The sequence below is a fragment of the Podarcis bocagei genome, assembly GCF_964188305.1.
Source record: "Podarcis bocagei genome assembly, chromosome: 2".
NCBI classification, from domain to species: Eukaryota; Metazoa; Chordata; class Lepidosauria; order Squamata; family Lacertidae; genus Podarcis; species Podarcis bocagei.
The window spans coordinates 18265068-18281230 of NC_138126.1; the positions used below are offsets into that span (position 1 = coordinate 18265068).

General features: G+C 46.9%; 1 protein-coding gene across 2 annotated transcripts; it reads right to left on the reverse strand.

Annotated features, from left to right (window-relative positions):
• Positions 1-593: 593 nt before the first annotated feature.
• On the reverse strand, positions 594-14824 carry LOC308580619 (zinc finger protein RFP-like). Of its 2 annotated transcripts, XM_081182542.1 has the most exons (9): positions 14327-14824; positions 10439-10753; positions 7389-7484; positions 6053-6283; positions 5910-5932; positions 4569-4678; positions 4137-4163; positions 3802-3861; positions 594-2072 (listed from the first exon to the last, which is right to left on the reverse strand). In XM_081182542.1, the coding sequence occupies exons 1-9, from the start codon at positions 14741-14743 to the stop codon at positions 1516-1518; spliced, it is 1836 nt and encodes a 611-aa protein (XP_081038668.1). In that variant the 5' UTR covers positions 14744-14824; the 3' UTR covers positions 594-1515. The 2 variants fall into 2 exon arrangements, with proteins under 2 accessions (XP_081038668.1, XP_081038669.1); XM_081182543.1 differs by lacking the exon at positions 3802-3861.
• Positions 14825-16163: the final 1339 nt, after the last annotated feature.

Genomic DNA, 16163 nt, shown 5'->3' on the forward strand with positions numbered 1-16163 from the left:
GCCAATATACCCATTTTTGCAAGTAGTTTCGCTAGACATAATGCATGTTTGTATTCTATAGTCGCTAATATATGCAATTTTAAGCACAATTCCCCCTAATGTACATATTATCTGGCTAGAAGACTACAGTGGTGCCCCGCAAGACGAATGCCTCGCAAGACGGAAAACCCGCTAGACGAAAGGGTTTTCCGTTTTGGAGGTGCTTCGCAAAACGAATTTCCTATGGGCTTGCTTCGCAAGACGAAAATGTCTTGCGAGTTCCTGCGGGGTTCCCCCCCCTTTTTCCCAAGCCGCTAAGCCACTTATCAGCTGATCCTAAGCCGCTAAGCCGCTTAACAGCTGATCCGCTAAGCCGCTTATCAGCTGATCCGCTAAGCCGCTTAACAGCTGATCCGCTAAGCTGCTAAACCGCTTATCAGCTGATCCGCTAAGCCGCTGAACCGCTTATCAGCTGATCCGGTAAGCCCGCTAAGCCGCTAATAGTGCTAGTCCGCTAAGCAGCTAATGGGCTTACTTCGCAAGACGAAAAAACCGCAAGACGAAGAGACTCGTGGAACGGATTCTTTTCGTCTTGCGAGGCACCACTGTATTAAATTCTGCATAGCAATATTCTGAGAAGTGTGGATTTTGAAGGATAGCTAGGCTTTGGTTCACACATTGTTATGGGGAGTGTAAATTTGGTATTTTTGCATTAAATCAAACCTACCGGTAATTTCTCCTCCTGTACCTACTAGGGCTGCAGAGTGCATTTGGCTGAGTCCCAAACTGAATCAGGCTGATTTGGGGGGGGGGGGGAAATCCGGGCATCAACCGAGTCAGGTTCAGAAAGCCCTGGATTGGGATGCAAAGCCCAGAACAAGGCAGGGGGTGGGACATCCCTGTCCACACATGGGTGATGTGCAGACCCAGGGACCACGAGGCAGATCAGTGGGGTCTCAGCACAACCCTAATACACACTCCCACAGCTGCTATTTGCACCAGAAGGAAAGCTTCCATTAGCACAGCCCTAATACACCCCCCCAATTGCTATTTGCACCAGAAGGAAAGCTTCCATCAGCACAGCCCTAATACACCCCCCCCACAATTGCTATTTGCACCAGAAGGAAAGCTTCCATTAGCACAGCCCTAATACCCCCCCCAATTGCTATTTGCACCAGAAGGAAAGCTTCCATTAGCACAGCCCTAATACACCCCCCACAATTGCTATTTGCACCAGAAGGAAAGCTTCCATTAGCACAGCCCTAATACACCCCCCCACAATTGCTATTTGCACCAGAAGGAAAGCTTCCATTAGCACAGCCCTAATACACCCCCCCACAATTGCTATTTGCACCAGAAGGAAAGCTTCCATTAGCACAGGCCTAATACACCTCCCCAATTGTTATTTGCACCAGAAGGAAAGCTTCCATTAGCACAGCCCTAATACACCCCTCACCAGCTGCTATTTGCACTAGAAGGAAAGCTTCCGCTAGCTATCTGTTTTCAGGGTAAGACCAGGGCTGGTGAATATTCTGCTCAGTTTCCACACTTCAATTCAAGTCCTTCTCCCCCCAGACAAAAAAAGGGACGAATGGCCTCCCCAGCGAACGAAGCTGCAGAAAAAGTGAAAATGGAGGCATCTGTATCGGCATCAAAAAACTCCACCTGGCGTGCTTTGTAATCCAGGGATACTCGGATCTTCCTCACCTGATGTGCCAAGTGCGAATGGCTTGGCTTGCGGGAAGTGAAAGCAGTGAGCTTTTTGGAAAAGGGGCTCACCCCCACAGCCCAGACCCCAGCTTTAGGGCTCAGGTTGAAACCTTTATTTCCCTGGAAGGACTCTCTTGCTGCCCCTACGATCCACAAGCACTCCTGATCCATGTATTCCTTGTCTTCTTCATTTAAATCTAGCTCGGCCTCCCACCAATGTCTCCCGGACGTGAACTTCTCGCGGCCCAGCACGTAGGGTATGGAGAGCAATTCAACCGTGTCCTCAGCCTGGTCGTCAGGCACGTCCCCAACCTTCACGCTCTTCAGATCGGCAGACAGCGCGAGCAGAGGGTGTGCCGTGAGAGGATCCAGAGTCACGCTCACTGAAGGGCACACAGAGAAAGGGAAAATAAACGTGGGCTTAAGTCTCCCGGTGAGTAAGCGTACACTCCTAAGCAGATGAGAAGGAATGATCCCTTCGGGTGTGCTACACCTGGGAACACCACCTTTAGCTATGGTTTCTACCCATTTCCAGTCAGAGACATATTTACATCATAGCTGTCAACTTACAGATTTGAAAAGAAGGGACCAGCAGCCTCGAAAATAAGGGATCAGCAGCCAAAATAAGGGATTTTGCTATTGTAAAGAGTAGGATTGACAGATTCTGTCAATCCGGCATGAGGTGGTTGCGGCGCTGCGGCAGCCGCTGAAGTGCCGCCCTTCTGCGTGCCTCCCCATCCCCTCCTCTTCCTCCTCCCTCAGGCCACCTCCTCAGCTGCTGCCACCGCTGCCGCCTCCAGGCTTGTGGGCGGCGTGGGTGAGAGTCTCTCTCCCTCACCCCCTCTCTCTCAGGTAGGGAAGGGCCGATGGAACTCCTCGCTCTCGCAGCGGAGGACCCCAAGCCGCTGCTTCCCTCCCGAGCTGGGCGAGCATGAAACCCGGGAAATTTAAGGGACATCATCAATAAGGGACAGCAGCAGGACACGGCACTGGGATAAGGGAGTTTCCCGCCAAATAAGGGGTGGTTGAAAGCTATATGTAGAGATGACTCTGAAGACTGTTTGAAAACTACAGCTAGTGCAGAATTCAGCGGCCAGGTTGCTCGAGCAAAACGGTCTGAGCATATTACACCAATCCTGGTCCGATTTCACTGGCTACCAATTAGTTTCCAGGCCCATTTCAAAGTGCTGGTTTCGACCTATAAAGCCTTAAATGGCTCAGGACAGCAATACCTCAAGGACCGCCTCTTTCCATAAGAACCTACCCAGACCCTGAGATCATCTTCTGAGGCCCTCCTTCGTGTGCCTCCTCTTGGTTTGGAGGGGGGTCACACGAGAACGGGGCCTTCTCTGCAGTGGCTCCCCATCTGTGGAATGCTCTCCCAAGGGATGTTCGGCTGGTGCCTTCATTATGCACCTTTAGGTGCCAGGCAAAAATGTTCCTTTTTAACTAGGCCTTTGGTTGACTTCATCAACATCCTATGCCCTTTTAAAATGTAGCTCTTTTTTGGGGTAGGGCATTATTGGGTTATTCTTTTTATTTTGATTTTATATATTGTAATCTTTTTTGTGAACCGCCCTGAGACCTCCAGGTATAGGGCGGCATATAAATTCAATTAACAACAACAACAACAATTAACAACAACAACAACAACAACAACAACAACAACAATAATTACTCATTTGTTAGACTTGGTAGTTTTTATTTGAATGACATGCTCTCAGCGACTATGGTTAATGTTTTATGTGTCATTGGGTGTCCTTATTTTCATTGGAGGGCTTGTGTTTCCATCTAATTCTTCCAGAACTTACTTTTGTTCAGTTCTCGTTTAAGAAGCAATAGAATAAAACAATCATCATACATGTTTCAGCGGTTGCTTCTTTTTAAAAAAGCCTTGTTACAGTACTTCCCTGATTAAGATCGGCATTTAAATATAGGGCTATGCTGAATGAATTAACTTTTGGATGGCATGTCAGGCACAGTTAAGAAACAATTATTATTCACTCAATTTACTGAATTTATTCCCAGAATAAAACCAGTTCTGCTCCTTGACTCTTTTCCAAGCACCATCTCCCACCAAGATTTAGTTCTCATTTAGTTCCATAATATTACCTTTCTCCAGTTTTTGCTCCAGAGGCGCTGTAGTGTGAGTGAGAAATTTATTCAAACCTTCTGAAATATAAAAATGAGGTACTGTATTTCATGGGTTGTTTTGCTTTTTTTAGGTTGATTATTGCTTTGTGTGACTCACAAGCAAGCAAGAAGCAGCAGCAATGTACAAAATAGCAATATGTCAACTTGACCTCGATTAAGACCATCACATAAATTAGAATTACATTAGATGTGCTACAGTTTTAAAGTGGGTGACTTTCTGTGGTCAGCAGACAGACCCACTGGCAACTTATCCCATCAAAATATCCCTTGGTATTCTGTCCCCCCAAAATTACCTTTCTTCAATGCTTCCTCCAGAGAATCTGTTTGAGGAGGTGGGAGAAGGAAGGAAACATTAGGTTTAAAAATGACAAATTCGCTCAAAGAGCTTATCAATATGTAATAAATAATGTAGATTTCATTTTTTGGGGGGGGAAAATCATATTTACTGCAATGTTTCCAGCTCTACTGCAATCTTCCAAGATACAGTTGCTAGGCCTCTCCAGAATCTCTCAGGTTTGCACCATTGATTTGCAGAAAGGCATCGCAATGTTTTTGTTTCTATGCCTTTCGCTGGCAAGGAATTTTGCCTTTTTCACAGCTGGGTGGATGTTTCCATTGCATATTCCACCCCGGGCCCTAGATCGCTTTCCTCCACAGTTATATCTTTGAGAGCTCAACCTCTCTCTCTCCCTCCCCCCACCCGACTCCCAAGCTGCCCCAAATACCTGCACATTTCACCATAGCGTTTACTAGCGTGGAATTTTTCTGACAACAGATCTTGAGTCTCTCCTCCAACCAGGTGGAAAGGTCTGCTGAATGCTCCGCTCGTTTCTCCCTGTACCCGGGACGGAAAGATGGTTTTGCGAAAAGAAAGCTTAAAGAATGGTAATTCCTCTAATGCTTTATAGATTCAATGCGTGGCACCTGTCATCTGAAAAGGGTTTTAAGCAGCCAGCGCTTTTGGGGGTAGAGAAGGGAGGATTGGAGGGGTCTACAGCCTGGTTCTTGTTATGTACTGAGGTTCTCACCCTGGGCCAGCAGGGAGATACTGTAGATAGTTATGTAAATAAGGGATCGAAAGTGACATTCAGTGATTGGATAGTTTTAGAAAATTGTTACAGTTACATTGTACTGGAGCTCTATATAAGCAGGCTGACAGTTCAGTTCTGTCCTGGCCTGTGAATAAACAAGAGCTGTTTGAAGAATCGCTGTGCCGTCTGATATGTTCACCCACAACTTAACAGTTCTATATAGAGGGGCTTCTTGGGCTCACCCAAGAATGTGCTTCATCCCTTTGAAGGTGACCCGGAAACTACAACTAATCCAGAATGTGGCAGCTAGACTGGCCGCTGAGACCATATAACACTGGTCCTGAAAGACCTACATTGGCTCCCAGTATGTTTCCAAGCACAATTCAAAGTGTTGGTGCTGACCTTTGAAGCCCTAAACGGCCTCGGCCCAGTATACCTGAAAGAGCATCTCCACCCCTATCGTTCAGCCCGGACACTGAGGTCCAGCTCTGAGGGCCTTCTGGCGGTTCCCTCACTGAGAGAAGTGAGGTTACAGGGAACCAGGTAGAGGGTCTTCTCAGTAGTGGCACCCACCCTGTGGAACTCCCTCCCATCAGATGTCAAGGAAATAAACAACTATCTGACTTTTAGAAGACATCTGAAGGCAGCCCTGTTTTGGGAAGTTTTTAATGTTTGATGTTTTATTGTGCTTTTAATATTCTTTTGGGAGCCGCCGAAGGTGGCTGGGGAAACCCAGCCAGGTGGGCGGGGTATAAATCATCATCATCATCATCCCTGTCAAGACAAATGTAGCTGTGGACAAATTATCTGTGCCAAATAATGTCAGAGCCAAAGGGCGTAGAAGCTAGACTAAAAACTGTGTAACAGAAAAGAAGATAAGCCAGTTATTGCTCACCTTGCCCTGCAGCCTATGGACATTATAATGTTTGTTTATTCTGCTTTTGCTACTGTTAGCTGCATCAAGACTTTCTGGGGAATAAGCAGGGATTTATTTATTTTTAAGAGTCAGTAATGGCAGGAGAAGGAGCTGCATACCTGAGCAAGGTACTTTCGATGTCCTGAAAGAGAAAGATATAGAGAAGTCTGTCTCATATTTGTGTTACCAGGAGGACTGATTTGCCCCGTTTTCTCTACTGAAAACCAAATGTCACTTTCAGGTGACATTGACTCCATCTCACCTGAAGAAACAACTGTGGGGGCTGCTCACACTTCTCCTCCAGCTCAGCGATCAATTTCGTGAGGTAAGAAATGTCCTCCGAGAGTCTGTTGCCATTTTCCGCCACCTTCTTCTTAATCTCCTTTTCTAGGTTTCTCAGGCGAGCCAGTGAGGAACTCTCTTTTTCCTCCAGAGAATTTTGCATCTTCTCAAAGGCGTCTTTGATTTTCTGCTTTTCTTTGTTTAACTGTTTCTGAGGAAAGAACGTCCACACAGGTGTCACAAATGCACCTGGAACAAACATGGAGCCCCCCCTGTCCTCCACACATACACATAAATCCACTCCACATATCAGACGTGCAACATGCACAGGTAACACAACACACATCCAGTACTGGCAATCCCCCATTTACACACATCCAGCTGACCCATGACTGCACACACATGCAGCTACTTTCAGGCTGCACACAGGGCAAGGAATGGCTAAGGAAAGAAGCGATTAGTTCCGAAATTTTAGGAAAGTAGGAAGTAGGAAAGTTCTAGCCTTTCCTGCCATACCAGCCTGTGGGTTTAAAGGATGCTATGCTAGCAATTTGAAAGCAAGTGCAAGTAGATAAATAGGTACCACTCCGGCGGGAAGGTAAACGGCGTTTCCGTGCGCTGCTCTGTTTTCTCCAGAAGCGGCTTAGTCATGCCGGCCACATGACATGGAAAAACTGACTGTGGAAGTGGACAAACACCGGCTCCTTCAGCCTGTAAAGCGAGATGAGCGCCACAATCCCAGAGTCGTTCGCGACTGGACTTAACTGAAGGTAAAGGGACCCCTGACCATTAGGTCCAGTTGTGGCCTTCTCTGGGATTGCAGCGCTCATCTTGCTTTATTGGCCGAGGGAGCTGGCGTACAGCTTCCAGGTCATGTGGCCAGCATGACTAAGTCGCTTCTGGCAAACCAGAGCAGCGCATGGAAACGCCGTTTACCTTCCCACTGGAGTGGTATCTATTTATCTACTTGCACTTTGACGTGCTTTCGAACTGCTAGGTGGGCAGGAGCAGGGACCGAGCAACGGGAGTTCACCCCGTCGCGGGGATTCGAACCGCCGACCTTCTGATCAACAAGTCCTAGGCTTTGTGGTTTAACCCACAGCGCCACCCTTAGGGGTCCTTTACCTTCACCATTTATGTCCATGATTTAGAGGGCTTTGTGGAATAGCCTCTCGTTAGTCCGGCCAAGTGCGAGGCAGTTTTAAAGCGACAGGCTTTCTGGGGTCCAGGTTTGCTCCACCATCCCTGCCTTGGCTGCGAGTCTGTTGTCTACGCACAACCTTGGCTTGCAAAGATCTTGAATGAAAAGAACCTACCAGACATTTCTCCTTTTCCTCTTCTTCGGCCTGTTTCTGATTGACAAGGTTTTGTTTTTCTTTCTCCAAAGACTTCAGCTGGCTCTGGGTTCTTTCCTGCACAGATTGAAAACAACATTGTGTGCCACCCAAGTCTCCGAGCGGCGAGAGATTCCCAGGGTTCCGGGCGCTTTCTCATCAGAAGAAGAAGAAGAAGAGGAGTTTGGATTTGATATCCCGCCTTTCACTCCCCTTCAGGAGTCTCAAAGCGGCTAACATTCTCCTTTCCCTTCCTCCCCCACAACAAACACTCTGTGAGGTGAGTGGGGCTGAGAGACTTCACAGAAGTGTGACTGGCCCAAGGTCACCCAGCAGCTGCATGTGGAGGAGCGGAGACGCGAACCCGGTTCCCCAGATTACATGACTACCGCTCTTAACCACTACACCACACTGGCTCTCACACAGGGTTCGTGTTTCCTTTTGGGAATGAGGCACAGCAGAGACTGTGGTGCCTTTATGATATGTGGTTTGTTTACACACATATACAACTATCTGTGAGTTGAGGGAGGGGCATTTGCCATCTCCCCTTCCTTTGTTCTCCTTACACCTCCCCCCGGAGACTCGCATGGCTATTACAAAAATTAGAAACCTTGGTTAGATTTTAACACAGGTAGGCAACCTAAGGCCCGGGGGCCGGATGTGGCCCAATCTCCATCTCCATCTGGCCCACGGATGGTCCAGGAATCAGCGTGTTTTTTCATGAGTAGAATGTGTCCTTTTATTTAAAAAGCATCTCTGGGTTATTTGTGGGGCCTGCCTGGTGTTTTTACATGAGTAGAATGTGTGCTTTTATTTAAAATGCATCTCTGGGTTATCTGTGGGGCATAGGAATTTGTTCATCCCCCCACCCAAATATAGTCTGGCCCACCACATGGTCTGAGGGATGGTGGACTGGCCCACGGCTGAAAAAGGTTGCTGATCCCTATTTTAACACTTGCTGGATCCTGGGATTAGAGAGGTCTGGCACTGACAAACTCGTAACGATAATTTGGTTCTGGCAGGAGGGCAGCCCATGTGATGCCAAACACAGATCTCCTTAGAAAATGTTCACCGTATCAAGTCATTCCATTCTTTCAGAAAAAATGATTTTGGGCCACCCTGTAGGATTCCTTAAGTAGGTTTGTCTGAAACATTGACATGATCCTGGGTAGCTAAGAGGGCAGAGGCCATTGCTGTGGTGACGCTTCATCTTCCCCATGTCTTTGTACTACGCAGCAGACCGAAAAGGCCTTATGTCTCATCTAAGCATGAAGATCTAGTAATTTGCAGAGGTTTCTTCCTACTCCTTCCTTGGAAAATAAAGACCATATCCCAGGCATCCCCGATCCTGCAGCCCTCCAGATGTTTTGACCTACAACTCCCATGATCCCTAGCTAACAGGACCAGTGGTCAGGGATGATGGGAGTTGTAGTCCAAAACATCTGGAGGGCCAAAGGTTGGGGATGCCTGCCATACCCCCCTACTCCAACCCTTTACTGAGTATTTTAGATACATATTATATGAGCCAGTCTGATTCTGAATCAAACGATTTGTTCCTCTATCAAAAAGCTGCCTCAAGGTTTGTAGGATATTAGATAGAATTATTTCACTTTCTCAGCCCAATTGGAAGGACCTGAACCTGGGATCTTAGTTTGCCCTGTGGAAAGCCCTCCCATCAGATGTCAAAGAATTATTTGACTTTTGGAAGACATCTGAAGGCAGCCCTGTTCAGGGAAGTTTTTAATGGTTGATGTTGATGACTGCATATAAATAATAAAATTATTATTATTATTATTAGTATTATTACTAAGGCTCATCTGGAGCAAATCTGAAGCAGATGCATTGTCGAGCCTGAGCATTAATCTGCGCCATACAGCCAACAACCTCCCTGCGAGAAGCGAGGTTACAGGAAACCAGGCAGAGGGCCTTCTTGGTAGTGGCGCCTGCCCTGTGGAACACCCTCCCACCAGATGTCCAGGAAATAAACAACTATCAGACTTTTAGAAGACATTTAGCAGCCCTGTTTAGGGAAGTTTTTAATGCTTGATGTTTTATCGTGTTTTTAATATTCTGTTGGGAGCTGCTCAGCGTGGGCGCCACTACCAAGATGGGCGAGGTATAAATCATCATCATCATCATCACCACCATCATCATCATCCCTGTCAAGACAAATGTAGCTGTGGACAAATTATCTGTGCCAAATAATGTCAGATCCAAAAGGTGTAGAAGCTAGACGTTTGATGTTTTATTACGCTTTTAATATTCTGTTAGGAGCCGCTCAGAGTGGCTGGGGAAACCCAGCCAGATGAGTGGGGTATAATTAATAAAATATTATTATTATTATTATAACTCTCCAAACTCTCAGGCAGAATTTTATAGACTGAGATTACCCGGGGCGGATCTACACTCGTCATTTATAACGTTTAAAATGCATTAACAGAGGGCTCTGCAGAGCAGTGAGCCGCCAGCAATGGAAAACTACCATTAAGCGTTAGAGAACATTATATTCAATCATGTTTAGAAGATCAATGTAGATCCAGCCCTGGATTGAATCAGGAGACTTCTATATGTACCGTATTTCTCGCTCTATAAGATGCACCTTTTCCCTCCTAAAAAGTAAGGGGAAATGTGCGAGCGTCTTATGGAGTGAATTCAGGCAGGAGGCTCTGCTCAGCGCTCCCTTTAAAGAGCCGCAAGGAGCATGTGTGCGGCTTCTGGGGGCTTTAAAGGGAGCGGGGCTCTTGGGGGAGCCTTCCTCCTGCTGCCCGGGAGAGGCTGCGTGCGGCTATCCCATAAGCCAGGACAGCAAGAGGCTATCCCAGAAGCCAGATCCCTCTTGCTGTTCTGGCTTCTGGGGTTCAGAATATTTTTTTTCTTGTTTTCCTCCTCCAAAAACTAGGTGCGTCTTGTGGTCCGGTGCGTCTTATAGAGCGAAAAATACAGTAATTTCCTCCCCTCCCTTCATAATTCAGCACTGACTATAATAGGAACAGAGGATCCCAGCATGAAAACCCCCCCCCACCTTACTTTACCTTATATAATTTCAGTGGAAGGAGTTTGAGGCCTTCTACTGTTTCTGCCAGCTGCACATTTGATCGAAAATTCCACTTCTGGATCCGGGTTTTGCAAAGAGGACACTTCAACGCTCCCCCATCCTGATTTTCCCATATGTTACAATAGCAGGTGATGCACCCCCGGCAGAAGTTGTGGCCGCAGTCCAGGGTCACAGGGTCTGTAAGATACTCCCTGCAGATGGAGCAAGTGGTTTCCTGTTCCTCATTTGTGGTTGGTGAGCCCAGAACTGGGGTCTTCGTGGCATTGATGTTAGGAGGTGCAGCTTGGGTTACCTGCAGAATGGATATGTTTTAGAAGAGTTTGGATTTGATATCCCACGTTATCACTACCCGAAGGAGTCTCAAAGCGGCTCACATTCTCCTTTCCCTTCCTCCCCCACAACAAACACTCTGTGAGGTGAGTGGGGCTGAGAGACTTCAGAGAAGTGTGACTGGCCCAAGGTCACCCAGCAGCTGCATGTGGAGGAGCGGGGAAGCGAACCCGGTTCCCCAGATTATGAGACTACCGCTCTTAACCACTACACCACGCTGGTGTAAATTGCTGTAGGATAATAACTATGACCAAATTGTGGGAGGCAGTGGAAGACAGGAGTGCCTGGCGTGCTCTGGTCCATGGGGTCATGAAGAGTCGGACACGACTAAACAACTAAACAACAACAACTATTTGAAAAATTATTATTATTAGTCACTTGTTGCACAGAGGTCTCCAAGAGACTTAAAAGAGTTTAAAACAGTATTCAGATAAACGTAAATAGCAGCTGGGCAAAAACATACACAGTTCATCAAAATTTACAAAACAGCTCTCCCAACAGCCCTGAAAGATCACTTCTGTGGAGTCGGCTTGCATGTCCTCTAATACATTGCATGGAATCCAACATAGCACTAAGGCAATCGTTTCATCAGCACAAGGATTTCTGCTTGAGCAAAGAATTGTTCTCCCACTGGAAGGGCAACTTTGCCTGCAAATTTCATACAATCATAGAATTGGCAGGGACCCTGAGGGTCATCTAGTCCAACCCCCTGCAATGCAGGAATCTCAGCTGAAGCATCCCTGGCAGATGGGCATCCAACCTCTGCTTATAAACCTCCAAGGAAGGAGAGTCCACTGCCTCTCGTAGGAATCTGCTCCACTGCTGAACAGCTCTAGCTGTCAGAAAGTTTTTCCGAATGTTCAGTCGGAATCTCATTTCTTGTAACTTAAAGCCATTGGTTTGCATCCTACCCTCTAGAGCAGGAGAAAACAAAGTTGCTCAATCTTCCATGTGACATAGCCCTTGAAATATATCCAGAGTCAGGTAGTGATTTCATGCTCTTTATTGCAGCTTGTAAAACAGTGATTGAATTGCCCCCCAAACCTCAGGCTTTTATATACCGTATTTTTCGCTCTATCGGACGCACTTTTTGTTGGGATACTGCCAGGGAGATAAAGTCCACCATGGCCCCAAAGCCGGCTGCCGGACGATCCATCGATCTCCCGTAGGCACGCAGTATCAGCAATTAGTGACATGAGCTCCAGAAAATAGCCTGCCACATTCTAGAGCCGATGCACACTCTCTATCAGCAGATAATGCACAACAGAAGTTGCACGCAGGAGAGTATTATTTACAAGTTTTCTTCAGCGTTGATCAGAACAAAGAAAAACATGACTGCCTGCTTCAGTGTCTCTGACACAGAGAGAAAACGAAAGCAACAGAAAACATAAACATCCTGTGAACAGGAAATGCGCAGACTCTGTGACTCACAAAGCCTGCTCCCTTTTAAGGTGGAACGGAAATATCCTAACACTTTTCCCCTTCCAAAAATTAAGGGGAAATGTGTGTGCGTCCTATGCAGCAAATGCAGGCGCCCTGGCTACAGCGATAGCAACGCGAAGCCTCCAAAGCGCAGAGGGAGCGCTCCCTCCGTGCTCCAGAGGCTTCGTGTTGCTTTTGCTGAAGCCTAGAGACCGAGAGGGGTCAGTGCACACTGACCCCTCTCGCTCTCCAGGCTTCAGGGATAGTCGCCTGAAGCCTTTGGAGCGCAGCGGGACCTCGCGCTGTGCTCCAAAGGCTTCGGGTTCCTTTTGCTGAAGCCAGGAGAGCAAGACTCCCCTGCCTTCAGCAGAGAGAGAGAGCTGCGCGGTGCCCCTTCAGCGAAGCAGGAGGAGAAATGGAAGGGGCTCCGTTTCTCCTGCCACTTCGCTGAAGGGGCGCTGAGCAGAGAGGGGGAGATTTTTTTCTTTCTTGTTCTCCCCCTGGAGAGCCAGTGTGGTGTAGTGGTTAAGAGCGGTAGTCATGTAATCTGGGAAACCGGGTTCGTGTCTCCGCTCCTCCACATGCAGCTGCTGGGTGACCTTGGGCCAGTTACACTTCTGTGAAGTCTCTCAGCCCCACTCACCTCACAGAGTGTTTGTTGTGGGGGAGGAAGGGAAAGGAGAATGTTAGCCGCTTTGAGACTCCTGAAAGGGAGTGAAAGGCGGGATATCAAATCCAAACTCTTCTTCTGTAAAACAAGGTGCGTCCTATGGTCGGGTGCGTCTTATAGAGCGAAAAATACGGTACGTTATTTACACAACGAGTCCTGTCTGATTGGCTGATTCTGCTTCCCTCCTGGAGCCTGATTGGTCTTTTCCTGCAGGCCAATCAGTTGTAGCATTCTAGGATCCTGCCTGCCTATTGTTCTAGGATCAAAGCTTAGTATGTAACAGCCCTTCAGATATTTCACTCACTTATGTGAAAAGGAAGAGAGATTATAGCGATTTTAAAATTCCCCATTATAGTAAATGGGGTCAGAAACACAGCTTCAGATTTAACAGATCAAATATGGACCCCGATTTGCCGATGCATTTAGCGATGTTGTGATTTTGGTCTGTTTTTATTTTGAGGGTGTGTTGGATGGTGGCTGATAGATTGGTTTAGGCATTTATTAAGTTATTTATCCATATTTATTGCAAAAGGTTTCTATCCCGCTTGGTTGTAATAAAACCTCAAAGTCATTTACAAATGACTTATATATAAAAAAATATATATATAATAGTGGCAAAAGGAGAGAGATAAAAGCAGCTATTTACAACATTTAGAAATTAATTAGAATCAAAGATAAGCCAAAACCCAGATTAAAACACACGTCAACATCCTACATGCCTGGAGTTACACGCCTGCATAACTTCTTTTTATCAGTTCCTACACTTTGGACACCAAGGAGACTTTAACAACTTTCCCTCGGGATGTTCCTGACAATGGGCTGAAAGCATCTCTGCTTGGGCAACAGATTTCTGCACATGCCGTGAGACTTCCTCTCCCTCTCCCGTCCCTTCCACCCCCCTGCATGCCCTCAAAATCAGCTCAAGGGTTGCTTAGCCATCATTTAGTCTCGTACCCAAGATTATTTTGCTATTCCCCCAAATATGGCCAATGGCAGTGGCTTAACCTTTCCTAGAAGTCATGGCAAGGTGTTCTGAAGTTAGACAAAAGAGGAAAACCTCCACCACGCTTGACTGCCACATTCCCTCCCTACAAAAGGTGTTCAAATTTAACCCCCAGATCCCCAAAGTAACAAAAAGAAGTCTCGGTTTTCCCCTGCAGCTCAAATGGCCCTATGAAAGTGTACATGGAATACCATGGAATCATAGAATTGTGGAGTCATCTGGTCCAACCTCCTGCAATGCAGAGATCTTTTACCCAACATGGGGATTGAACCCACAACCTTGAGATTCAGAGTCTCATGCTCTACCAACTGAGCTGTCCATGTGTGTGTGTGTGTGTGTGTGTGTGTGTGTGTGTGTGTGTGTGTGTGATCTTCAGCTTGAACCTCCAGGAAGAAGACCCAATTATTTCCCTGTCCTCTTCCTTCGTGGAGATCTCCTACCTTGGACCCTTGAGCGGCCACTTCTGCAGGAACCACATCTTGGATTTTGTCCTCCTTGTTGCATTTGGACATGCTGCATATGGGGGCTCGATCCTCCTTGCACGAGAGCCTCAGGGGCTCTTGGTGACTCTTGCTCACTTCCTTCCTTTCCACATCTCTTTTTGCCCCCTCCTGAAGTTTCCTGACAAGCTGTACAAGGTTGGCCAGTTGCTGGTTGGGCTTGAAGTTCCTTTGATGGACGGTTTCTCCACACAGCAGGCAGGAAGGGTCTCTGCTGGCCTCTCCCCAGTGAGGCAGCGAGGGGAGACAGGCTTGGCAGAAATTGTGCCCGCAGTCAATAGTCACAGGATCGTCGAAGCATTGCTTGCAGATGGAACAAATCTGATCAGGGAACTCATGGAGAGAGACTGAAGCCATGGCTTGCTTGCTTGCTTGCTTGCTTTCTTTCTTTCTTTCTTTCTTTCTTTCTTTCTTTCTTTCTTTCTGTCTTTCTGTCTTTCTGTCTTTCTGTCTTTCTGTCTTTCTGTCTTTCTTCTGTCTTTCTGTCTTTCCTCAACACATAATGAGGGACTTATATTGCATTTGGGATGCCAGGGTCTTGGTGTCAGAGTTCCAGGATTGGTCTGAAAATGTGGGAGGGTTCAGTGCCCTCCCCCTTTTCTCAGGCGGTTCCTGGAAATCACACAAACTAAGTGGCTGCACAAACGTTGACACTACACGGCTGATTCTGCCTCTGCTGTTGCTGTGACAAGCAAACACCCTGGAGCAGAGAGACCTCTCTCTCTGCATAGAGATTCCCAGAGCACTTCAGGATCCTGTGTGTCCGTGACTGCCCTTTACACGGAAGTAGAGGCAGGGGAGAATGCAATTCAGTTCACGTTTTAAAGGTCACCGTGCTGAACCAGCCTTTTCTGAAACCACACAGGAAGCGAAACACAGCCATTCTTTGAAATTTTCACGTCTCTGAATTTTGCAGTGCAGATCTCCAGCAAGAAGGGATATTCTGCAAAGATTCATGTGCTAGGGTGAACCGGGCATAAAATCGAATCTCTTATTGAAAATAATATACGGTATTGAGTGAAACGGCTTTGTTGACAAATTTGCACGCCAGGCAAAATTGTGTACAATTTTGTTCGTATTAGGAGAAATTTGTTCCTATTAGGAGAAAACTGATGGTGACTTGAACAATAATAGCAAACTGATGTGGAAGCTTAAGACTAGAAAGATGAGAAACTGGAATGGACAGAGTCACCCATCCCTACACACAAGTAACACACGTAGAGGCCTTGGGCGAGGAATCAGCCACATAACAACTGTTGGAATGTGCTGGAACATCTGCTTAAACAGAACGTCCCTAAAGTGGTATAAAAAGGGCTGCGTGTGCAAATGCTCCTTATGCATAAGAACATTTTGAAAGATGAGTATAGTTGAATGGAAGCACTTGAGGCTCAGTAAGCAGGATACAGTGGTACATCGGGTTACAGGCACTTCAGGTTACAGACTCCGCTAACCCAGAAATAGTGCTTAAGAAGGTTAAGAACTTTGCTTCAGGATGAGAACAGAAATTGTGCTCCAGTGGCGCGGCGGCAGCAGGAGGCCCCATTAGCTAAAGTGGTGCTCCAGGTTAAGAACAATTTCAGGTTAAGAACGGACCTCCGGAACGAATTAAGTACTTAACCTGAGGTACCACTGTATTTCAAAACTTTCAAGGAGCGTCTCCACCCCTGTCATTCACTTAGGTCCAGCTCTGAGGGCCTTCTGGTGGTTCACTCACTGTGAGAAGTCAAATTTAGCATGTTTAGCCTGGAGAAGAGGAGGTTAAGGGGTGATATGATAG

What these genes read in the sequence shown, in the direction of transcription:
- LOC308580619 (XM_081182542.1), bottom strand. Translation starts at nt 14,743, where the DNA reads ATGGCTTCAGTCTCTCTCCATGAGTTCCCTGATCAGATTTGTTCCATC. An exon ending in GGAGGAAGCATTGAAGAAAG is followed by an intron (nt 3,862 to 4,136) that starts GTAATTTTGGGG and finishes TTTATATTTCAG; the next exon opens with AAGGTTTGAATAAATTTCTC. An exon ending in GGAGCAAAAACTGGAGAAAG is followed by an intron (nt 2,073 to 3,801) that starts GTAATATTATGG and finishes TGTGCCCTTCAG; the next exon opens with TGAGCGTGACTCTGGATCCT.